This window comes from Colias croceus, chromosome 28 (assembly GCF_905220415.1).
Source record: "Colias croceus chromosome 28, ilColCroc2.1".
Taxonomy (NCBI): Eukaryota; Metazoa; Arthropoda; class Insecta; order Lepidoptera; family Pieridae; genus Colias; species Colias croceus.
In genome coordinates this window covers 3,221,174-3,247,336 of record NC_059564.1, presented here as the reverse complement: position 1 = coordinate 3,247,336, position 26,163 = coordinate 3,221,174, and the positions used below count along the sequence as shown (strand labels likewise).

Here is a 26,163-nt window from a genome sequence, read left to right as displayed (position 1 = left end):
ACTTGTATTTTCAAAGTCATCGTTATATTTTTAAAGCCATTAATATTATAAGAGTTAGTCATATCAAAAACGTATAATTATATTCGTATAATAAACGTAGATATTTAAGTCTTCGATTATAAAGCAATGAATAGCATATTTCACTTTAGTGTATATGTTTCACGTAAAAATATTTAAATCTTTGAAACTTTTCACTACAGTGCACTTTAAGCTAGTTTTAAACACTTTAACACATAAATTATAGTGTTATTTTTAATTAATTTCACTACAGATACACTTCAGCTAGTTTTAAACACTCAAACACAAAAATTATAGTGTTATTTTTAATTATTTTCACTACACATATACTTTAAGCTAGTTTTTAACACTTTAACACATTAATTATAGTTTTTTTTTAATAATTTTATTATCTGTCTCTTTGGTTAATGTAAGTTTGATATTACATCGCGAATTACAATGTTATCAATCATTTAATATTATCTATAATTATCGACCGCTATCTCAAAAACACTATTAAGTTGATTTTTCGATAAACCAACATCAGGTCAAGGGTATATTTTTAATTAAATTTGCGTGTTTAGGAAAATTTGCTTTTTTGTACCTATAAAATAAATAAACACAATAACAAACACAATCCCATAATTACGACATAGGAGAACATGAAAATTAACTTGTTTTTAACTAATGGCAGTTAAAACATGAACTCGATTCAATATATTTTATTTTATTTTTTATAAATTTGGAATTTCTGATCTATCTGGGCAAAATTGCCTGTAAAACTAACTATTTAATGACCTAATATCGCCTGTAAAACTTATCTACCTGTATATTTTCAAGTTTTACCAAAATAAGTTTAACCGTTTCAATTAAAAAAGCAATACAAATGATAACAATACATCTCAGAAAACACAGTTGTTCTGAATTCATATATAAATCAACTTATTTTTAACTTCAAAAAACTATTAGATCCTGTAAAAAAATACATAAATTTAATATGTTCCAATTACAGTTATGCAAAAACCAACCTTCAATAAGTAGTTCATAGTGTTCTTTATTGCTTCTCAATTCCTTCGCTAGTTTCTCACTCTCTCCTAACATTTCTTCTTTCTCCTTCTTATATTTGCTCTCTATCTGTCTCTTTTCCTCTGCAAGACGTTTGCATGTTTCCTTCTCTTTCGCTAATTGTTCCCGGAGTAATGTTAGGAAGTTGTCTTTGTCTTGAATGTCTATTTTCAGTGTACGGGCTTCCATTTCCACTTGTTTTAGGTGTTCGAGTTTCGACCTAGAATGTATGGGGATAAGGTATATTTTTGTATGTTACAAGGTTAATAAGAAGATAGTCATAGATATTTTCTGACGGTTGAAGTATGAATTACATAGAAAAGTTAAAGGAGAATGCCCATTTTTGGTACTGGTTTTTCTCATGCATCAAGACAACAATATATTTAAAAAAATCTCGGCAATTTAGAGGCCTTCTTACCATCGGAAAATATATTTTGAACAGGGAATGTTTTGTAAAATCTAATAAGACATGTAATTGCTTAGATCCGTTATTATAGATTTAGTGTCCATTACCGTTTACATTTTTGGTACAGGTTTTTCTCATGCATCAAGATAAAAATACTATTAAAAAAATCTCGGCAATTTAGAGGCCTTCTTACTATCGGAAAATATAATTATTTTGATCAGGGAATGTTTTGTAAAATCTAATAAGACATGTAATTGTTTAGATCCGTTACCATAGATTTAGTATCCATTACTGGTTACCACGGTAACCAAGCGGTAACTATTATGACATTTACTATGGTAAATAGCTAATATTGTTTTCATTGAATTACAAAAAAATCAATTAACATAAAATCACTCTGTAAGGTATTGTTTATACACTGTAGGTTGTATAATATAAATACATATATATAAAAAAAATATTATTATGACATAGCTTGTAAGATAGCTTGGAAGGTAACCAGTTATTTCTTATTTGTTTCTTTCTTCGAATATGTAGTGAAAAAATGATTCAAACAACAACAACAATATGTAAACCGAATAAAAACTCTATTGGCATTTTTTAAATATATATTTAGGTTTTCTTGAAATCCGTCCCGGAAGATTTCTGGTGCCTACCTACACTAGCCGATGAACAAATAGACTTTGTCTGAAAGCATAAGCTGTACACATAGATTAAATATTATGTTAAACGAAAAATAGCCTTCAGACTATTAAATACTACCTAAATCACACATAAACTTAACTAAATCGGGTTTATTTAAGTTTTGAGGTTAATTCACATTTTTCTCAATATCTTGAAAACCCCTGTTTTTATCACAAAAAAATGTATTGGTAAAAATCTTTTGAATATCGAAGAACCCTCCAAAACCACTCTTGCATTGACGCAACACTATACTGTGGTCCATACTTTCATGGGCATTCTCCTTTAATGAGCTTTATAGAGTCCTGAATGTAGTATTTTATTTTATTACTATTATGACAGAAGCTAAAGCTCTGTTATATTAATTAAAAAAAATAATTTATGACACTATTTTTTAACATTGTAGAAACTGTACATATTTAAAAAAAAAACTATCCTGTATTGAAAATCATCTTAAGATGTTCCTCATTTGAAATACCAACATCCTAAGCATATTCACAAAAAAAAATGTCCCTATACACATCCCTATATTTTCCCAAAAACATCACCTATATAAACTAACCTCAACTCAGCAATCTGCGCTTGCAACGGCTCAATCATTTTGGCCCTTTCTTGTGAATATTCCAATCTCTGTTGCAGTGAAATTATCTTATTTTCAAGACCCTTATTAAGAGATTTAACATGGTCCAGACTTCTAGCTTCGATACGTAATTTCTTGTATTGCCTGCGGGCCAGGAAACGACGGATCTGCGAAAAAGTAATAAAAACATTAATTATAAGGTATACACTATACAGGGTGTCCCACTATTGGTATACTAAGCGCGAAGTGACTTGTAGTTTTTGCATACACTGATACACTGTAAAAAATACTTAAACAACAAAATTACGTCAAAATTTTTTTGCAAAATTTTTCCTGAAAATCCATGTTTTCTTCTCTAGTTTCGCGCAGCCGGCATATACCGCTTCTCTAATGTGAGCATTTTGTCTATGAAAACATAATCTTAAACGATAGCTCACGTGCTGGTGGCAAAGTTGGGCGGGTTGCTTGTTATGGGTGTTCACATAGAGTTTTAAGAATTCATCTATTTGAAAAAAAAAATGCGTCTTTAATTTTATAAGTATTTTTTACGTACTCAGCGTATGCAAAACTATAACCTCCTTTGAGCTTAGCTTAGATTACAAAATAAAGTACAGATGGAGCATGACAACCGCCCGTCGCCCTTGTCAAAGAAAATACGAAATCAAAAACAAATACGTCGCTGCACCAGTGCTATAGCGCATATAGTGTCATGCAATACGTCAAAAAGGGTTTGCAGTTTCAGTAAAAAAATGCCGTCTTGTGATAATAAAACGCTGTAAAATTTGTTCCCGAAAACAAAAAAAAAGATGAAACATCGTTTCACAGGTTTTCTGTAGATAATTTGGCTGATTTATTTCTTTAATACGAATAATAATTTTACAGATATGAAGGAATACAAAACTTCAACGTATGTTGCCAGTATTTTGAAAATGAATTTGCCATTTTTATTGGTAAAACGGTAAAATGTTTAAAAGATCTTCAGGGTAATGCTGTTGGATTTTTCGATCGTGAATGTGATTATTTGTATAGTGCATTAAAGGTTCATGATAATTATTAGATTATTTTAATAAGCATAATACATTATTTTGTTACTTTTATAAAGCTTAAAAACGTCATAGTCGTTTTCGCTAGCGATTTAATTTATGTGAACTCCATGATGGATATGATGAAAATAAAATGTCCCGTATTCTCGACTAAAAACTACCGCTATTCGTATTTATATATTATGAAAAATAAAAAATAATATAATTATTATAGTTAATATTGAAACTTTTTTTATGTAATTTATTTAATAAAAAATTGAATACAATTATTTTGTCCATATATTACTTTAGTAGGCAGGTACGTCTTTATGTAATAAAAGAATTTAAATAAAAATTAAAACTTGACTTCTCATTTATGTATATAGCCTACGTCACTACCGCCACTAACATAATAATTCAGATCATTGCAATGAAACCTCACAACTCAAAATCGGTCCAACGGTTTATACTGCAGGGCGTGTCAAAGAAATATTATACATACATACATAAACTCGAAAAACATAACCCTCTTTTTTCCGTAGTCGGGGAAAAATTTGGGAAATTTTTCAATATCTGGCAACATTACACGCACACAGAAGCACCGTGTACGTACAGTGCAGCGGCCAAATGACAGCACACATAGCTTTATTGAAAATGACGATAAATTATTCGGTTTAGTTCGGCAACGCTCCATCTGTCTTTTATTTTGTAATCTAAGGAGCTTAGTATACCAACAGTGGGACACCCTGTATATACCAAGAGAAGAGCGATATATCTGTGAAGATAAATAAATAAAAATAAATATGAAGCGACTATAAAAGAAACGTCAGCGTTTCTTGTAGATTCTTCTCGGTAGAAGCAATATTTAGAATGTGTGCAGGTGTTAATTTTTTAAAGTAATTGACGAATTCAAAAATATTTGTAAGTTTGAGCGACCAAGACTCAATTTTGAAAGTGTGTAGGCGATAATTTACTCTTTTTAACCGACTTCAAAAAAAAGGAGGAGGTTATCAATTCGGCCGGTATATTTTTTTTTTTTTTATGTATGTACACCGATTACTCCGAGGTTTCTGAACCGATTTACGTGATTCTTTTTTTGTTCGATGCGGGATGGTGTCGAATTGGTCCCATAAAAATTTTATTCGGCTAGGCCTAGTAGTTTTTATTTTATGAGCATTTTTGTCTGTACTCGATGACTTAATTTCAATGTAGCAAGTAACTTTGATTCACTTCCCGGTAACCGATTGAGCTGAAATTTTGTATACGAATGTAAATTGGATAGCGATGAAACATTATCATGACATGGAGCTGATCTGATGATGGAATCGGAAGGTGGCCATAGGAACTCAGTAATATATTGACTCAACTTTATCGAGTTTGGGCTCGTTTGATTCGTGTTGAAAAATACACTAAAAAGTATTAAATAAAAATAACTGCGTTAAAAACAACCGACTTCAAAAACGGAAAAGTAAGAAATAAAAAAGATTTGATATTATTAATTACTACATATTATTTTTATGTGCTATTTATTAAATAGGTTTGAAGTCGGTGCCAAACACTAAGCACTTAGTATTAAGCCCGTGCACCGACATCAAACCTTTTTAGTAAATAGCACATAAAAATAATATGTAGTAATTAATAATATCAAATCTTTTTTATTTCTTACTTTTCCGTTTTTGAAGTCGGTTGTTTTTAACGCAGTTATTTTTATCTTAGTTTGAAATTAGTTGGAAGTTATGTATGTATGTTTTATAAATTTTTTATGTGATGTTTCAAATAATAGATTTTGTTCTATACATTAATATAAATATAAAGTTTAACGTTATACATTTACATTCATATAAATGATAACCAAGGTTTTTTTAACAACAAAAATGACCAACTTTGTAAATATAAATAAATAAAAGTACTTACAGCAGCCTGAGCAATGACAATCTGTCGTTTCATGTACCTCGCCTTCTTTCTGGCAAGGTAGCCGCGGGCGTAGCGTTGTATTGTGATCGTCTGGTAACATTGGTATTATATAAATACTATATTTTTATGAATCAAAAAAATTCAAAATCAAAATTGTTTATTTGGAACACACAAACACGAATATTAAGCACAACTATAAGAATTAATAAGTATAAAAAATGTTGTCCCGTTGATTTTATGAGGGTAGATATAAAGGCGTTTTTTTAACTTGCAATTTAAGAGCAAGTTGAACAAATATAAAATTAAGAATTGCCAGTGTTTGAGATTAACAGTTTTATGTCTAGCATTAATTTCTAGACTAAATACTAAATTACATCACAGTTCATCATTCCTGTAACATTTCAAACATTTATTGGTCCTTCGAGCCGGATCTTTTTTGCTTGTTGCTCTTACACAAAAAATGTTGCACAGATTTAAGTGAAATTTTAAGACAGAAATGTTAAGTACCATACATAAATAGTAAAACAAACTTTTTAATAAATAGTGAAGTACCCGCAAAATTACCAACGTTACAAAATTTCTCTACTTTTTAGTACTTGAATAAAAATATTATTAATTTTAACTCACAGCATTCAGGAACTTCTTCTCCTTATAATACTTCCTAGCTAGGAAGCCCCTAGCTCTCGCCTGCAGACCTATCGCGAGGTGACGCAGCTTGTTGTATCGCTTTCGGGCGAGCCAGCCACGCACGTGTTTCTGGATTTTAATGGCAGCCCGGTTGCGCCGGATTTCTTGGGCGCGTCTGTTATAATTATTACAGATTAAGGTTATGTTTTTAAGATTATTTAAAAACATAATCAATTTATTAATCATTGATGTGATTCCAAATACTTTTCTCGTGGGATACGGGACGGAGTATTTAAAATGTACGAATAAAAAAACATGTCGTGAAAGTGGGCATCCACAACAATTATTTATTGATGTATTTGAAAAAGAAAAGCATGATGATGATGGTGATGTAAATGATGATGATGATATAAATATAATTTAAATCTATATATATAAAACTCAAAGGTGACTGATATAGTGATCTATCAACGCACAGCCCAAACCGCTGGACGTATCGGGCTGAAATTTGGCATGCAGGTAGATGTCATAACTTAGGCGTCCCCTAAGAAAGGATTTCCCGAAATTCTTGCGGGAACGGGGAAAAACGGGGATGCACGTACAAAGTCGTGGGCGGAAGCTAGTTGTGATAATAAGATAAATAATGATGACGCTGGTGATAATGATGTAAATGATTATATTAGTATTCATGATAATCATGATATCGGAAATGTGCGTGTGAAAGTGTTTTTAGTGAATCTATACTAATATTATAAAGCTGAAGAGTTTGTTTGAACGCGCTTATCTCAGGCACTACTGGTCCGATTTGAAAAATTCTTTCGGTGTTAGATAGCCCATTTATCGAGGAAGGCTATAGGCTATACAGTGAAACTTGGTTAAGTGGGACCTGGATAAGTGAGAAACCTCCATAACTGGAACTCATGCTGAGGTCCCAACACTTTGGCACTGAATTGCCTCTGTTAGTGGGACGATGTTAACCTCTATATCTGGGATTTGTTCTTTCGATTTATCATCATAGTTACCTCTATAACTGAGACAACGAGTAAATTTTATATGCATAAACCTCTGTAACTGAGATAACATTGTTTGTTTACTCATTCTTATTCTACCCACAAATTCCACACACGTAATTCCAAGTACGTAAGTACAAATTTTGAGCTTCAATTACCTTCAGTTTTAGTTTCGCTTTACTATCATACAGATGTTTATTTGAAAAATGTCCTCTATGAATGGAACCCTCTGTGAATGAGACAGATATTGATTTATAACTGTATATCTGAGACACTGGGTAAGTGGAATACCTCTATAAGTGAAACGACATTGCAGGTCCCTTGATGTTTCACTTAACCAGGTTTCACTGTATATCATCACGCTAAGACCGCTAGAAGTAATTACATACCGTCGTGCAAGATATCCCCGTGCGCGCGCCTGTATCCCCCGCAGGGCTCGCACGAAGCGTATTGCGCCGTGCAACTAGTGTTATGATAATGATGGTGATAATAATGATGATGTAGAAGGTCGCGTCATGGCAATACCGTCACGTCATTGAGTAAGGCGACGCGATCTTTGTAGAAATGAAACTTCTTTTGCGATTTTTGAAATTTGCCAAAGTAATTTCACTTTTGACACGTGTGCTATATACCGTCTAGCGAGAAATCCCCGTGCGCGCGTCTGTATGCCTTGAGTAAGGCGACGATTTGGTATCTTGGTGGAAATGAAACTTCTTTGGTAAGATTTTTGAGATTAGCCAAAGAAGTTTCACTTCTGCCACGTGTGCTACACACCGCCTAGCGAGGTATCCCCGTGCGCGCGCCTGTATCCCCCGCAGCGCGGTGACGAGGCGCGTGTAGCGGCGCCGCGCGAGGAAGCCGCGCACGCAGCTCTGCACGCGCACGCAGTACGCGCGCTGCAGCTCCGCGCGCACTTTCTCTAGGTACGCCACCTATAGAAGGAAAGAAAAATTGGTTGTTTGTAAAGTAGGTTTACGATCGAGATGTTTACGTGATAACGTCTTATGATGAGATGAGACGCTCGAGATGAGACGGGAGATCGGTCCGTCTCTCTCTCGTTATACCTGCGATCGCGCTCGTGAGGTTTTGGTGTGACACAAGTTTCTGAACATTTCACCCGACTAAAACGATTTTAAAGACGTTATCACGTCAAAAAGACCACCTACAGAATGGATTCTATAGCACGTGACAGTCATAGATAACTAGACTAACAAACGCCCATTAAAACAACAATCTTTTTCTGTAGTAGTAAATTAAGTATGGTAATTTAGAAGCCGCGTACGCAGCTCTACACGCGCACACAGTACGAGCGCTGCAGGTCTGCACTTTCTCTAGGTACGCCACCTATACAGACGATTCTTATATACAGGGTGTAATCGTTAAGTGTGCACAAGCAATTATTTCGTAACAATTGCAGATATCAAAAAAATATATATAATAATTTATTATGACCATTCTTCTTCCTTCCTTATCTTCTCATTCCATCAGGTTAAGTACTTTCGATATCAGTTTAAAGTTTTTTGATATCTGCAATAGTTACGGAATAATCGCTTGTGCACACCTAACGATTACATCCTGTATATAGCACGTCATAGATAGGCAAGTACACTTCTAATAATATTTTAAAAGAAGGTACTTTAACTATAGCATAGTAATGAACAGATTATAGCTGCAATTCTGCATGCACTTTCTCTTGATACGCCACCTATACAGACAATTCTATAGGGCTTGCTTATGAAAGATAGTTAAATAGACACACAATCGTCTATTAAAAGGTCGTCTATATTGACGTACATAATAAAAAGTCATCAAAAAATGTCTGAGTAGCTTTGTACACAACATTTGCTATTATAAAATGTTCATATATTATTAATTTAAACTGCTTCAGTTAAAAATGTATCGTGTCGCTCATTAGAAAGTTGTCCTATACAGGGTTACTTGTAAAACACCAGCAACCTCGCAGGACAAGATAGCTAACATCATAAGTAACAACATTTGTTCTACGACTTTTGATAATTTGTTAGATTTTATTTTCATACAAAAATAAATATTCATTTAATTTTCCGTTTGAATATTATAAACTCTACGCGCATTCCGAAACTTACGTAAACAAGAAGCGAACGGGAGGGGAAAGGGGGCGTCGCGTCGTCCTTTCGATAATGAATAGAACATAGACTTACAAATGTTAGGAGAGTACAATAAAAGCTTAAAAAATCATTTAAAAATAATTTATTGCGTTATGCCAAAAGTCGTAGAACAAATGTTGTTACTTATGATGTTAGCTACCTTGTCCTGCGAGGTTGCCGGTGTTTTACAAATAACCCTGTATACGTGTAGACAGAGTTTTGCTTTAAAAACAATTTGTGCGTTATTCAGTGCAGTAGTTTAATGTGATATTTGTCATGAAATATTATATTCCATTTGCGATTAATCACTTAAACGAAAAGCTATCAATTTACCTGATATTGTTAAACAACCTTTTTTACAAATATTGAATATACAGACTTTTCTCGAGCATTTGATCTCCTCAATCATTATGAATGAATTCATAAACTTCCCAAACATGGATTTTATACGTATTTCCAGATATCAGGAATTGTTTTTAAGAGGACGTTGTTTAATTCGAAACGATTCGGAGGCACTAAAAGAAAATGCATAGTTCTGTACCTTCAGGGGTACCACAGGGTTCACATTTAAGTCCACTACTATTAGTATTCGAAATTCGAAAATCTTATCTTATTAAGTGAAAAGTTACTACTATTAATATCATTTTTCTCCCAGTATCAATTAATGAAAAATCATGTTTCTTACCTATAGTTGAATAGAAATGGCTGTTATTGACGATGACAAATTACTAAATATTTCGACTGTAAAATCACTACATCCTAAAAATACATAGCTCGTACCAATAATGTTTGTAAAAAAAAATAAAAATATATCTCAATAACTGGAGATTGAAAAGGTGGTATTTTCTTCTCTTTGCCGCAGTAAAATATTGTTCCCATGGGATTTTGTTTTACACGCGGGTGAAATTTAAATGAAAAAATAACATACCTGTCCAGCTCTAAAGAATATCTTGGTAGCACCAAACTGATATTTATCAGGCTCAGTGACGTATCTCTCGAGCACACGGGAGCATGTCTTCTTAATGTCACTACGATCTATTTCCTTGTACTTGCATAGAAGACGGTATCTAGAATAAAATGGAATAAAATAGAAAATTGATTAAGGGTTTAATATAATTCTTATGGGTGTGTTTTGATGCCAAAGTTCAAATTATTCATAGAAATGATTTGATTGTTTTGAGACTATTAAAAATACTCGATAGTAGAACTATTACAAATAGGAGGAATTCATTTATCAATAGCACATTGTAGATCATTCAAGAATATTCATTGTTCACTTTAATAGTTATTTTTAGGGATGATTTTTCAATCCTTGGTTAAAACTTATTCATTGAATAACGTATTAAACTTCCATTTCAAAAATGTATTCTAATTGTCCGTATTTGACAGATTACAGGTGACATTTTAAAATGTTCGTGTAATAAAAAAAAATTAAGATCATAATTACCTATTGAAGAAATCTTGATAAAGCCATCTAGACGGAAAGCCAGCTGCTGATATTCTTATAGTTTCCAACACACCACAAGCTCTGCAAAAAAACAACTAATATTTAATTTTGAACATGTACAAAAAAATTCGATCGTACTTTAAAAATTTTTGTCATACATCCATAACCATCTATTAAATTGTTTATTGTTCTAGAACATTCTACAGTACAGGGGAGATGATTACTAAATGCGTGTCGTCATACATTTTGAAAAATTCGAAGCGAAGTAACTTTTTTCAGCCGATACATTGCCGTGAAGATTCTAAAACATGCCAGAACGTTCTATTTACCGGAGAGCGCACAGGAACGTTTATTATTGACCACGCGATGTGATCGGAGTTCTAGAACATTCCAGAACCTTCTAGAGTATTCTAGTACGACTTATCGATGCGATCAGAGTTCTATGATATAATCTAGAACCTTCCAGAACCTTCTAGTAGACTACAGGCCCGTGTTGAAAAAAATATGGGTCATTTGACCAACCAGGTGACCTATCTAGAACGATATTTTTTTATATTATTTATATTTATATATAGATATAAGAGCATACATCTACCTGAACTTTCGAATTCTCATCTGCACTCAGGTGGACAGCTTACAAGTGACGTCATAGTGCTGAATCTTATTATTTTATGCTTTTATATCTTTCTAGATAGGTAGGTCACCTGGTGGGTCAAGTGACCCATAATTTTTTCAACACGGGCCGCAGCTTTTTCGTATCATTCGGTTTGATACAACGGACATAGTGCAGTTTCTACAACATTCTCGAACCTTCTAGAACGTTCTAGAACATTCTACTTACCGCAGCTGGTTAACCGCTCGTGCTGCGTCGAACTGCAAGCCTTAGCACCGTTTAGCTGTATGAGACGTACACAGTAAAGCTTCTAGAACCTTCTAGAATGTTCTAGAACATTCTACTCACCGCAGCTGGTTAACCGCTCGTGCCGCGTCGAACTGGAAGGCCTGTTTCGTATCATTCGGCTTGATACAACGCACATAGTGCGGTGTTGTCGCTGATAAAGTGGCCATTAAAGCTGATAGAGATGCTCTGAATTGAGCGCCTACAGTTTGTTTCTGACCAGAGGCACGGCGGGGAGGTTGCTGCAAATAATAGTTGGAATTATTTTGAATGTTTTTAACTGCAGGCGGTTGCAGAAAAAAATGGAAATTAATATATAAATTGTTACAAATATTATTAATGAGGCGATTCGTTTGTAAAGAAGAAGAAAGAAGTGGCTTTAGTAAATAGAAATTATAAGTATGATGGTGGGGTTAATAGTTAAAATAGTTTGTAGTGTAGTTTCATTGATTACAGGCAAATTTTTAAAAATCATCAGATTTTCTTAAAATATTGTTTCTTTTTGAGTTTTTATTCAATTAAATCCAATTTAACGTAATATCCTAACATTATTACCAAATAATCTAAACGTGGGAAAAAAAAAAAAAAAAAACACGCACCCAACAACTCCTAACCATTTTTCTATTTTTACGTAAATTACAACAAATTAAAGCGCTATTGATAAGATTTTTAAAACTGCACAACCCTCACCGTAAGACTGCCCACAGGTAACGACGGAGTAGTCCGTCTTTTCGACGGCGGCGGCAACGTAGCAGAATGGTCTACTGGGCTCTCAGCGAACATGCAGTGTATGAGACGACAATTCGTAGCGCCCTTTATACACTCCAACTGTTCTTCTAGAACTGTATCTCTGTTCTTTTCGAGGAAACCCCCGCATTGGTACTCTACGTTGTCTGCGAAGTGCTTTATGATGAAAGCTGGAAGTTTACAAAGTTTGGTTTAGGAGGGTAGATTACAATTATATATTTTTTTTTAAAAATTATATAATTTTATTTAGTTACTGTTTTAAATATACATATAATTGATAATAATTGTAAAACTCGTAATTGGCGTATTGTATCATAGATGTAAGTAGATTAAGTCAAACTGTAAGCTGTGTAGTTTTCGAATAAATAAATAAATAAATAAATTTATTTATCCATACTTAATATTATAAAAGCGAAAGTAACTCTGTCTGTCTGTCTGTTACTCAATCACGCCGAAATTACTGAACCAATTTGCATGAAATTTGGTATGAAGATATTTTGATACCCGAGAAAGGACATAGGCTCCCTTTTATTGCGAAATATGTATCATGGGCGAAGCCGGGGCGGACCACTAGTAATCTATATGTTACACGTTGTTATCTATAACTTTTACCGCTTGAATATTTTATGTCATAACTAGGTGCTCCGCGCGGTTTCACCCGCGTGGCTCCACTCCTGTTGGTCGTAGCGTGATGATAATATATAGCCTATAACCTTCCTCGATAAATGAGCTATCTAACAGCGAAAGAATTTTTCAAATCGGTCCAGTCGTTTCCGATATTAGCGCGTTCAAACAAACAAACTCTTCAGCTTTATAATATTAGTATAGATTTATTTAACAATTTTATGCACCATTACAATACATACATCATACAATAATAAAATTGTAAAAAGTGATGTCTGTACAATAAGTGTTATTATTAAATCGATCCCGAACCCGAAGCTGTAGTCAAAATTTTTTTGTCTGTTTGCCAGTTTGTATGTTTACAAGTGCACTAGTTATACAAGTTCACTAGTTTTACAAGTGCACTAGTTTAAAAAAATCACTAGTTTTACAAATGCACTAGTTTAAAAAAATCACTAGTTATACAAGTTCACTAGTTTTACAAGTGCACTAGTTTAAAAAAATCACTAGTTTTACAAATGCACTAGTTTAAAAAAATCACTAGTTTTACAAGTGCACTAGTTTTACAAGTGCACTAGTTTTACAAATGCACTAGTTTTACTAACACCGAAAGAATTTTTCAAATCGGAAAAGTTGTTCCTGAGATTAGCTCGTTCAAATAAACAAACTCTTCAGCTTTATAATATTATAGTATAGATAAGTATAGATACAACAATGTAATCTCTCTCAAATAACAAAATATCAATCACTAAACTCACCAGCGTTCCCAAACCTCGGCTTCAAGAAATGCGGGTACTTCACGCACTTATCATGTAATTTCCCAACAAAGCCCATATCCGAGCCTTGTGGGACTCTGCATTCTTCGTCCAAAAGCGCTAGAATACCGAGTCTATCTTCTATGAGGTCTATACAAGGCTGGTTGTCGTAGAAATCTATCATTTGCCAGGATATTTCTTCCTGTTGGATAAAATTATACATAAATTAATGAATGCTATAAATAAAATAATGTAAAATAGTTATAAAATAATTGAAAATGGTGCATTTAATGCAATAAAATAACATTACTTACGGTGGCCTGGAAGAGATCGCTACCTAGCGATAAGGCCACCGTTTGTACACATTATTTTCCTCTTATCTGTACTGTATGTGTCTGTCTCTATTTCTTTTGTGTGTGCAATAAATAATAATAAAATAAATAAATAATAAAATATGAAATAATCATTCATCGTTAAAATCTGTGTTAGCAATGTAGTACAAAACATTCATTGAATTTAGCAACTTATTTCGTGGAAATAAAGTTCAAAGTCCATTGTATCGTTCAATAGAAAACTCTGAGCAGAGTTATACACGTGTAGGCAGAGTTTTGTCTCGGACACTTTTTGAATGAGTGAGTGAATGAATGAGTAAATCTAGATGTGTAGTATCATCACTACATAGTATAAAACAAAGTCGGGTTTTCTGTCCTTATGTCCCTTTGTACGCTTAAATCTTTAAAACTACGCAACGGATTTTGATGTGGTATTTTTTATAGATAGAGTGATTCAAGAGGAACGTTTTAGTATATAATTTATTAGGTTTTAGACAAAGCGGGCGAAGCCGCGGGCGGTAAGCTAGTGTATGTATATACGTAATTATGTTTAATACAAACACAAATATAGGCTTAAAAAGTCAGTATCAATACAATTTTAATCTTTATTCTATTACATCAATTTGACATGACTTTCGTAGAAGAATAACATGACTCTTTTACGTTATAAGACCTTAGAAAACGTTCAAAAAACAAATAAAAACTAACCTTAATATATTCATCTTGTTCCAGCTTGAATACGTGCGAATTGAACTGTTGCTGCAGTTTTTCGTTTGCGTAATTGATACAAAACTGTTCGAACGAGTTTATTTCGAACGTCTCGAATCCGTAGATATCAAGGACACCTGTGAATTGTATAAATGTATGAAAAAACTATGATTTTTTCTGCACAGAGTAATAATTTTTGGGATTATTGTAAATAATTACTACTTATGCTATTAAAAAAATCGTTTCATTAGTATTTGACCGCCTCCTTGGTATAGTGGTTGACGCGTGAGCGTAGAACCGAGGGGTCCTGGGTTCGATTCCCGGTGGAGACTAAGAAAAAAAAATGTCTCGGTCTGGAAGGACACAGAAGGCTGATCACCTACTTGCCCCTAAAGAAAATCGATCAGTGAAACAGATGTATGCATAATGCATCTGCCCCTTACCCCACTACGGGGACACGGGACTTCACTTATTAAAAAAATCGTTTCATTAGTATAAGAAACTTAACTTTTTTTAAATTGCACTATTGGTACTTGAAAACAGTATTTTTAACATGTCATTTTAAAAGAGAATACGCAATATGACAATAGAACCGAAAGTTCCAATTCCACTATACGTTTAAACATTCTCACAACGATTGCAATATCTCGATTAAATCAAGATAACAACGGGTTAAATTTTTTTTTTGGTTTTATAGATTCACGCAAAGCAAAAGTACGGAACCTTTTCGTACATTTGATTCTCTTTCCTCGCGATAAAGTGTCTCCAACTCACTGAAAAGTGTCTAAACTGTCCCCACTCACCAATAAAGTGTCTCTTGGTATTGCCAGTGTCCAGCGCCCTATTAACCGCCCGCACCAACCACGCGAACAGCTCGCCGTACATTCGCTTCGCCTTCGTTCGCGATAAAGTGTTTCTTCTTGATAAAGTGTCCAAAGTGTCACTCACCAATAAAGTGTCTCTTGGTATTGCCAGTGTCCAACGCCCGATTAACCGCCCGTACCAGCCAGGCAAACAGCTCGCCGTACATTCGCTTCGCCTTCGTTCGCGATAAAGTGTTTCTTCTTGATAAAGTGTCCAAAGTGTCACTCACCAATAAAGTGTCTCTTCGTGTTGCCAGTGTCCAGCGCCCTATTAACCGCCCGCACCAACCACGCGAACAGCTCGCCGTACATTCGCTTCGCCTTCGTTCGCGATAAAGTGTTTCTTCTTGATAAAGTGTCCAAAGTGTCACTCACCAATAAAGTGTCTCTTCGTGTTGCCAGTGTCCAGCGCCCTATTAACCGCCCGCACGAGCCAGGCGAACAGCTCGCCGTACATTCGCTTCGCCTTCGTTCGCGATAAAGTGTTTCTTCTTGATAAAGTGTCCAAAGTGTCACTCACCAATAAAGTGTCTCTTCGTGTTGCCAGTGTCCAGCGCCCTATTAACCGCCCGCACCAACCACGCGAACAGCTCGCCGTACATTCGCTTCGCCTTCGTTCGCGATAAAGTGTTTCTTCTTGATAAAGTGTCCAAAGTGTCACTCACCAATAAAGTGTCTCTTGGTATTGCCAGTGTCCAACGCCCGATTAACCGCCCGTACCAGCCAGGCAAACAGCTCGCCGTACATTCGCTTCGCCTTCGTTCGCGATAAAGTGTTTCTTCTTGATAAAGTGTCCAAAGTGTCACTCACCAATAAAGTGTCTCTTCGTGTTGCCAGTGTCCAGCGCCCTATTAACCGCCCGCACCAACCACGCGAACAGCTCGCCGTACATTCGCTTCGCCTTCGTTCGCGATAAAGTGTTTCTTCTTGATAAAGTGTCCAAAGTGTCACTCACCAATAAAGTGTCTCTTCGTGTTGCCAGTGTCCAGCGCCCTATTAACCGCCCGCACGAGCCAGGCGAACAGCTCGCCGTACATTCGCTTCGCCTTCGTTCGCGATAAAGTGTTTCTTCTTGATAAAGTGTCCAAAGTGTCACTCACCAATAAAGTGTCTCTTCGTGTTGCCAGTGTCCAGCGCCCTATTAACCGCCCGCACCAACCACGCGAACAGCTCGCCGTACATTCGCTTCGCCTTCGTTCGCGATAAAGTGTTTCTTCTTGATAAAGTGTCCAAAGTGTCACTCACCAATAAAGTGTCTCTTCGTGTTGCCAGTGTCCAGCGCCCTATTAACCGCCCGCACCAACCACGCGAACAGCTCGCCGTACATTCGCTTCGCCTTCGTTCGCGATAAAGTGTTTCTTCTTGATAAAGTGTCCAAAGTGTCACTCACCAATAAAGTGTCTCTTGGTGTTGCCAGTGTCCAGCGCCCTATTAACCGCCCGCACCAACCACGCGAACAGCTCGCCGTACATTCGCTTCGCCTTCGTTCGCGATAAAGTGTTTCTTCTTGATAAAGTGTCCAAAGTGTCACTCACCAATAAAGTGTCTCTTGGTATTGCCAGTGTCCAACGCCCGATTAACCGCCCGTACCAGCCAGGCAAACAGCTCGCCGTACATTCGCTTCGCCTTCGTTCGCGATAAAGTGTTTCTTCTTGATAAAGTGTCCAAAGTGTCACTCACCAATAAAGTGTCTCTTCGTGTTGCCAGTGTCCAGCGCCCTATTAACCGCCCGCACCAACCACGCGAACAGCTCGCCGTACATTCGCTTCGCCTTCGTTCGCGATAAAGTGTTTCTTCTTGATAAAGTGTCCAAAGTGTCACTCACCAATAAAGTGTCTCTTCGTGTTGCCAGTGTCCAGCGCCCTATTAACCGCCCGCACCAACCACGCGAACAGCTCGCCGTACATTCGCTTCGCCTTCGTTCGCGATAAAGTGTTTCTTCTTGATAAAGTGTCCAAAGTGTCACTCACCAATAAAGTGTCTCTTCGTGTTGCCAGTGTCCAGCGCCCTATTAACCGCCCGCACCAACCACGCGAACAGCTCGCCGTACATTCGCTTCGCCTTCGTTCGCGATAAAGTGTTTCTTCTTGATAAAGTGTCCAAAGTGTCACTCACCAATAAAGTGTCTCTTCGTGTTGCCAGTGTCCAGCGCCCTATTAACCGCCCGCACCAACCACGCGAACAGCTCGCCGTACATTCGCTTCGCCTTCGTTCGCGATAAAGTGTTTCTTCTTGATAAAGTGTCCAAAGTGTCACTCACCAAAAAAGTGTCTCTTGGTATTGCCAGTGTCCAACGCCCGATTAACCGCCCGTACCAGCCAGGCAAACAGCTCGCCGTACATTCGCTTCGCCTTCGTTCGCGATAAAGTGTTTCTTCTTGATAAAGTGTCCAAAGTGTCACTCACCAATAAAGTGTCTCTTCGTGTTGCCAGTGTCCAGCGCCCTATTAACCGCCCGCACCAACCACGCGAACAGCTCGCCGTACATTCGCTTCGCCTTCGTTCGCGATAAAGTGTTTCTTCTTGATAAAGTGTCCAAAGTGTCACTCACCAATAAAGTGTCTCTTCGTGTTGCCAGTGTCCAGCGCCCTATTAACCGCCCGCACCAACCACGCGAACAGCTCGCCGTACATTCGCTTCGCCTTCGTTCGCGATAAAGTGTTTCTTCTTGATAAAGTGTCCAAAGTGTCACTCACCAATAAAGTGTCTCTTCGTGTTGCCAGTGTCCAGCGCCCTATTAACCGCCCGCACCAACCACGCGAACAGCTCGCCGTACATTCGCTTCGCCTTCGTTCGCGATAAAGTGTTTCTTCTTGATAAAGTGTCCAAAGTGTCACTCACCAATAAAGTGTCTCTTGGTATTGCCAGTGTCCAACGCCCGATTAACCGCCCGTACCAGCCAGGCAAACAGCTCGCCGTACATTCGCTTCGCCTTCGTTCGCGATAAAGTGTTTCTTCTTGATAAAGTGTCCAAAGTGTCACTCACCAATAAAGTGTCTCTTCGTGTTGCCAGTGTCCAGCGCCCTATTAACCGCCCGCACCAACCACGCGAACAGCTCGCCGTACATTCGCTTCGCCTTCGTTCGCGATAAAGTGTTTCTTCTTGATAAAGTGTCCAAAGTGTCACTCACCAATAAAGTGTCTCTTCGTGTTGCCAGTGTCCAGCGCCCTATTAACCGCCCGCACCAACCACGCGAACAGCTCGCCGTACATTCGCTTCGCCTTCGTTCGCGATAAAGTGTTTCTTCTTGATAAAGTGTCCAAAGTGTCACTCACCAATAAAGTGTCTCTTCGTGTTGCCAGTGTCCAGCGCCCTATTAACCGCCCGCACCAACCACGCGAACAGCTCGCCGTACATTCGCTTCGCCTTCGTTCGCGATAAAGTGTTTCTTCTTGATAAAGTGTCCAAAGTGTCACTCACCAATAAAGTGTCTCTTCGTGTTGCCAGTGTCCAGCGCCCTATTAACCGCCCGCACCAACCACGCGAACAGCTCGCCGTACATTCGCTTCGCCTTCGTTCGCGATAAAGTGTTTCTTCTTGATAAAGTGTCCAAAGTGTCACTCACCAATAAAGTGTCTCTTCGTGTTGCCAGTGTCCAGCGCCCTATTAACCGCCCGCACCAACCACGCGAACAGCTCGCCGTACATTCGCTTCGCCTTCGTTCGCGATAAAGTGTTTCTTCTTGATAAAGTGTCCAAAGTGTCACTCACCAATAAAGTGTCTCTTCGTGTTGCCAGTGTCCAGCGCCCTATTAACCGCCCGCACCAACCACGCGAACAGCTCGCCGTACATTCGCTTCGCTAGCGCGTCGCGAGCGAAGGCGGCGCGAAGGCGGTCCATGCGGGACACGATCACTTCGTGCGCTGATGCTATGCGCCGGTGGGTCAGCCAGCGGGATAGTTCCGCTCGGGACACGCCCAGGAGCGAACAAGCGGCTGTTAAGTGCTTGTCTTGTGGCTATAAATAAATAAATAAATATTTCAGGACAATTTTCACACACGGCCGGATCTGATCCCAAACTAAGCTTTTGCTTGTGTTATGGAAACCAGATGGCTGATAAACATACATATATAATTTTAAATAAATACTTATATAGATAATTAACACCGAGACACAGAGCAAACATCTATGTTCATCACACAAATATTTGCCCCGGGTGGGAATCGAACCCACGACCTAGTAATAACGAAATAAAATTTAAATCGGTCATTCGAAACATAATACATAAAAAATAAGCACCAATAAGAACCAATAAGAACCAATAAATACAACACAATATAATTTTTTCACATTTTAACACAAAAAATAAAACATTAAACGTAACATATATACATTTTATTATAATAAAATCCTCCTTCACAAAATATAAAATAAGTAACCTACATGTATATAGGCGCCATCTTGGTTATTCGGATCGCCGTCATCTGGCTCTGACGTCAGTTGCACATTACCCAAATGCAAGATGGCCGCTAACACTGTGAACATGTTCTGTTGCTCGGATTCTGTTACACCTGTAGAAAATATTAATTTTATATTAATAAATAGTTAAATATATATTTAAGAAAAATAAGTAAAGTATAATAACTCAGGCATTTATAATTTATATGTAAAATAACAAAAAGGATATAAGATTAATTTTAAAATGTGTAAAAATACATTTTAGATAAAAAAATTAACTGTATAAGTGAATACAATATTTTTTCTATAAGAAATCAAAGCTACAAAATATAAAAGTTTAGAGCGAGATCAAAACGATATCCTGTTAAATAAAAAGTACAAAAAGCCTATTTTTCTTTTATTTCTGAAAAGTTGCCTTATTTCCAAGATGTACATTTTGATCACTAAATAGTAAGAGTCTTAGCTAAGTAAAGAGTTATATCAATCCAAATTTATTATTTACGTCATCCATACTATATAATATCCATACTTAATATAATAAATGCGAAAGTAACTCTGTCTGTTACTCAATCACGCCTTAACTACTGAACCAATTTGCATGAAATTTGGTATAGAGATATTTTGATACCCGAGAAAGGACATAGGCTACTTTTTACCCCGGGAAAGAGGATAGGTTTTATCCCGGAAATCGCACGGGAACGGGAACTATGCGGGTTTTTCTTTGACTGCGCGGGCGAAGCTGCGGGCAGAAACCTAGTTATTATATATGTAGTTAAATTATAACTTACCCAAAGTGGTTAAAGCATTTTTAGTTTCTTTGAATGTCTTGTAATCATCCACACCATCAATGTCAGGACTACCGCCTTGATTCAAATAATGGAATGCGTCTTGGTGATCTGTGAAACATTATTTTATATTAATTTACACTTTACAAATACAGTTAGGAAAAAGGCTGAAATAATATTTCAGCCTTTTTCCTAACTGTATTTGTAAATTATATTATATAATTATTATATAATATATTATATTCACGACTACGTCCATATGCTGTGTTATATGTACTTAATTTTTGACCAATAATTACACCAAGATCTTTTACCCAGTTGACTTCTTTTATTGGATCATCATTTATTGTATATGATAATGAAATGGGTACCTTTTTTCTAGTAATTGATATTTTTTGACATTTTTTAATATTGGTAAGGTCGCTTTGAATATTTTTACAATCATTAATAGATTCAACAGCAAGATAGATTTTTTTTATCATCCGCATACATTAGATATTTAGAGTGGATAAAACAGCTGAAAATATCAAACAGATAAGCGTTGTATAAAAGAGGTCCAAGTATTGAGCCCTGCGGAACTCCAGATATGATATTTACGAAGTTTCTTTTAGCCCCTCCAATCACTACAGCCTGCATACTTTTACTGATATAGGAACAGATGTGAAGAAAATTACCACGTAAAAATTTCTACCAAAACCTACCTAATTGCAAATCCGGCAGTTGATCCATAGCCGCCGCTGCACACAATTGGTAGAAAATATGATAGTTCCTTTCCCCACTACTTTGATAGACAACTCTAGATTTTTCCAGAAGATATGTCCGCATACTGGCCCCGGATATCCGGTATTGGGAATCGAAGTGGATCTCTATGAACTTGCCGAAACGGGAGGAATTGTCATTGCGTGTTGTTTTCGCGTTTCCTATCGCCTGGGGAAAGTGGACTTTATTAATAGGAGGTTAGGGTGCGTTTTGCAATGTGTGATTCAGTTTTGGGAATTAAGGTGAAGGTGAAATATTTTTTTAAAAGACGAAATATTATTTAAGAAACATTGATATACATTTTATGATAAATCCCTACTAATATAATATATCTTATCTTATATATAAAATTCTCGTGTCACAGTTTTCGTTGCCATACTCCTCCGAAAGGGCTGGACCGATTCTCATGAAATTTTCTGTGCATATCGGGTAAGTCTGAGCATCGGCCAACATCTATTTTTCATATGTACCACGGGCGAAGCCGGGACGGACCGGAATTATAAAAATATAATTTAAACTAATATTATAAATGCGAAAGTAACTCTGTCTGTCTGTTTGTCTGTCTGTTACTCAATCACGACTAAACTACTGAACCAATTTGCATGAAATTTGGTATGGAGATATTTTGATACCCGAGAAAGGACATAGGCTACCTTTTATTGCGAAATATGTACCACGGGCGAAGCCGGGGCGGACCACTAGTAAAAATATAATTTAAATATTATTCTATACACCCATTAGAAAACTCTGCCTTATACACTCGTAGGCAGAGTTCACTTCAGACAGATTTGGAACATGATTGCGAATCGTGTATTGCTCGTTAATGAAAACATGCAGATTTTTTTTACTTGCTAGTATTTTACTAAAAAAAATTGTAAACCTAATTTTTGGTTTTATAATGATGATGATGATGGTGATGATGGTGATGGTGATGATGGTGATGATGGTGATGATGATGATGATGATAGTGATGATGATGGTGATGACTTACCTCCATAATAGGACTGCTAGCAAGTACTTTCCTCTCCACTTGAGTCTCGCTGGCATTACCTCCGACGGCTGCGAAATATCGCATCGCATACTTTGCTGATACTGTCTTGCCAGCGCCGGACTCGCCGCTTACTGAGAATTTGTAAAAATAATATAAATAGCTCAAATAATATGTTACAACGAAATTTAGGGCTGATTTTTCAATCGTTGGTTAAAACTTATTCATCGAATAATGTAAAAATAACTAAATAACTATGTAACTACCATTTCAAAAATGTGTTCTAATTGTCCGTATTTGACAGTTTACAGGTGACATTTTAAAATGTTCGTGTAATACTTTATTGGACGGATAAATTTTAACCAAGGATTGAAAAATCGGCCCTTATAGTACGGGAGCTAGCAACGTTTAAAAAAAAGTCATTTTAGTATAGTTGGGTTTTTGATATACTGTTTCTCTTGCTATTTCGGTTAGAGTCCGGGCTGTCTGGCTGGCCGCAGTGGTTGCGTTTATTAGTGCGCATCTTATCTGCACAGGAAAATATCCCTAATTTAAAGTCATTTTTTAACGCGTAATTTTTAATCCTTTGCCTTTAGATAGATCCATCAGACATAATTTTTTTATTGCAAGACGTTTTTTTCGTTGTAAAATAGGTGCCATACGCAATTTTTATTTCAAAATAACTAAAATGTCATCGAAATAAGTGAAATAACATCAACATGAGTCCGCTTAAAAGGTAAGTAATAACTTTATTATTTATGTTATATTATCCTTTTTTAATACTTATATTGAATAATTAGTAAACTAATATTTTTAATAGATGGTTTCATATTTATTACACTTTTGGGTATAAATATGAATTTGATGATATTTGTATTTTCTAGTGTTTGATTTTACGCGAGTATTATACATTTTGAAATTAAAGACTTGGGAAAATAATACAATGAATAAATCGCGTTTAAAATCCGTTAAAAAGTCTTTAATTTCTTGATGATATTTGGTTTTTATCAAGTTTACATTAACGTCCTATTTGAGGTTCGTTGGGAAAAAGGAGGCGATATGGTAGATTGTTGCAAAAAAACTGTAAATAGTAAAATGAATATTATATATAGTATAAGTAACACAGTGATTACTTATCCTTCACTGGGACTCATGTTGATGGAATTTCACTTATTTTGATGATATTTTAATTATTTTGAAATAAAAATTGCGTCTGGCACCTATTTAACAACGAAAAACGTGTCTTGCAATAAAAAATGTATGTCTAATGGATCTATCTAAAGGCAAACGATTAAAAATTACGCGTTAAAAAATGACTTTAAATTAAGGATATTTTCCTGTGCAGATAAGATGCGCACTAATAAACGCAACCACTGCGGCCAGCCAGACAGCCCGGACTGTAACCGAAATAGCAAGAGGTACAGCATATCAAAGAACCAACTATACTAAAATGCTCACTTGTCAACGTTGCTACCTCCTAGAATATTAATACAAAAGATTTTTTTATTAAACCACTTCACATCGGTATTTTTTCCGCTTTCAAAAAGAGTGGTCCTCAATATTATTATTCACCCGTTGTTTTTTTTTTTTTGTTTATTAAACCTAAACAATTTTTTACTGGGTAATTCGAATTTGATGATTTTTTATTTTAAAGTTAGTGCCTTTCGTGTGATCCTTTTTTAAATTTGATCTAGTTCTGACGATTTAAAGATATTAGTAGTTATTTCATAGTACGTTTTGTCATCATAAATCAATTATTTTTACAAAACTTCTATTCCATCATGGGTTATTTCCATATTTAACAATATCAATTACCTATATACATAAAAAACGACGTGTGTCACTCGGGGACTGCCGCGGTAAAGCTATTGCCCGTCGGAGTGGGGAGCGTGAGGTTTTTTCGTTACGGAATTTCTCGATTCGATCCCCGCGCTCAAAGCCCGCGATAGAAGCTATGCAATAGCTTAATAAACATTAAAAACATACCTATGATACTCTGGTCTCGCCTCTCCCTTTCCAACTTCGTATAGGCCTCTTCTGAAACGGCGAATATGTGGGGATCCAGATCCCCCATGGACTGGCCACGGTAAGCCATAATAGTTTCGTCTCCTATAAATACGTTAAAATATTATTGTTGGTAATCATTATATTATATTAAAGACACAAGAAAAATCATTTAAGGAACTAATTAGGTTCTCTATTGTGTTTTGTGATTAGTTTTACATCTATCTTTTTACATCTTTATTATACAGGGTTACTTGTAAAACAACAGCAACCTCGTAGGACAAGATAGCTAACATCATAAGTAACAACATTTGTTCTACGACTTTTGATAATTTGTTAGATTTTATTTTCATACAAAAATAAATATTCATTTAATTTTCCGTTTGAATATTATAAACTCTACGCGCATTCCGAAAATTACGTAAACAAGAAGCGAACGGGAGGGGAAAGGGGGCGTCGCGTCTTCCTTTCGATAATGAATAGAACATAGACTTACAAATGTTAGGAGAGTACAATAAAAGCTTAAAAAATCATTCAAAAATATTTTATTGCGTTATGCCAAAAGTCGTAGATCAAATGTTGTTGTTAGCTATCTTGTCCTGCGAGGTTGCCGGTTGCCGGTTACAAATAACCCTGTATATAATTCAATAATGATCAAGGGATGCTCTAAGTAGACTTTTGTTTGGTGCTTTCGTATTTTACATCAAAAAAAAAATGTTAATTGAGTGTTACAATTTTCTCAGTCAAAATCATGCAATTTCTGTTTCTATCGACTAATGCTCAGTTAAGTTTTACAAAATGATCCTTTGAGGATCAAACGTCCATATAAACTTTTACAAGTTAGCATTGTCTCTTTATTGATATTCAATACACTACAATGTTTGATCTAACAAGAAACATGGGCAAAAATACTCAATAGTTTTTTAATTTTAAAAATTAGGTTAGAAATCTTACCATAAATAGGTAGATCATAATAAGGGTTGATAGCCACGAGGACAATCCCGCAGTATGTGTAGATGGCATTGCGATCACAGAATCTGGATAAAAATATGTTTTTAATAAAGTTAGAAGAAGTCTTTGGTGAAGTACATGCTTATAAGTTTAAACTTTTGTACAACAAAGTACGGGGATATGGGTAAAGAAACAATTTAGGTGTATTTTTTTAAACGAACTTACAAGACTAATTTTAATTATCAAACTAGAAAGTTATAATACACTAAGTGCTCGAGTCGACTCAGCTTTGGTTTGATCGATTGGCTCGGAATATAACAAAAAATTGCCCATGACCCAAAGCTTATTCGTGAAAGAATTTTTAAAATGGATTAACTTGTTATAGAGATAATTCAATACAAACATACATAACAAGAAACTTTATAGATAACAGATATAAATATTGCAGCATACATATACATAGCTATTAATTATTA

At 35.9% G+C, this 26,163-nt stretch overlaps 1 protein-coding gene across 1 annotated transcript in view; it reads right to left on the bottom strand.

Annotated features, from left to right (window-relative positions):
* Positions 1–26,163, bottom strand: part of LOC123704010 (unconventional myosin-Va) — a 66,107-nt gene that overhangs the window by 25,520 nt on the left and 14,424 nt on the right. The window contains exons 4-21 of the mRNA XM_045652247.1: positions 25,691–25,773; positions 24,719–24,841; positions 22,736–22,866; positions 21,687–21,912; positions 20,989–21,096; positions 20,186–20,313; positions 19,513–19,759; positions 14,940–15,076; positions 13,903–14,101; positions 12,464–12,690; positions 11,837–12,015; positions 10,876–10,956; positions 10,357–10,495; positions 8,077–8,234; positions 6,293–6,467; positions 5,666–5,755; positions 2,712–2,896; positions 1,026–1,282 (exon numbers count right to left, since the gene is read on the bottom strand). Of these exons, the coding sequence (XP_045508203.1) occupies positions 1,026–1,282; positions 2,712–2,896; positions 5,666–5,755; positions 6,293–6,467; positions 8,077–8,234; positions 10,357–10,495; positions 10,876–10,956; positions 11,837–12,015; positions 12,464–12,690; positions 13,903–14,101; positions 14,940–15,076; positions 19,513–19,759; positions 20,186–20,313; positions 20,989–21,096; positions 21,687–21,912; positions 22,736–22,866; positions 24,719–24,841; positions 25,691–25,773 (2,873 nt within the window). The remainder of the gene's footprint in view (positions 1–1,025; positions 1,283–2,711; positions 2,897–5,665; positions 5,756–6,292; positions 6,468–8,076; positions 8,235–10,356; positions 10,496–10,875; positions 10,957–11,836; positions 12,016–12,463; positions 12,691–13,902; positions 14,102–14,939; positions 15,077–19,512; positions 19,760–20,185; positions 20,314–20,988; positions 21,097–21,686; positions 21,913–22,735; positions 22,867–24,718; positions 24,842–25,690; positions 25,774–26,163) is intronic.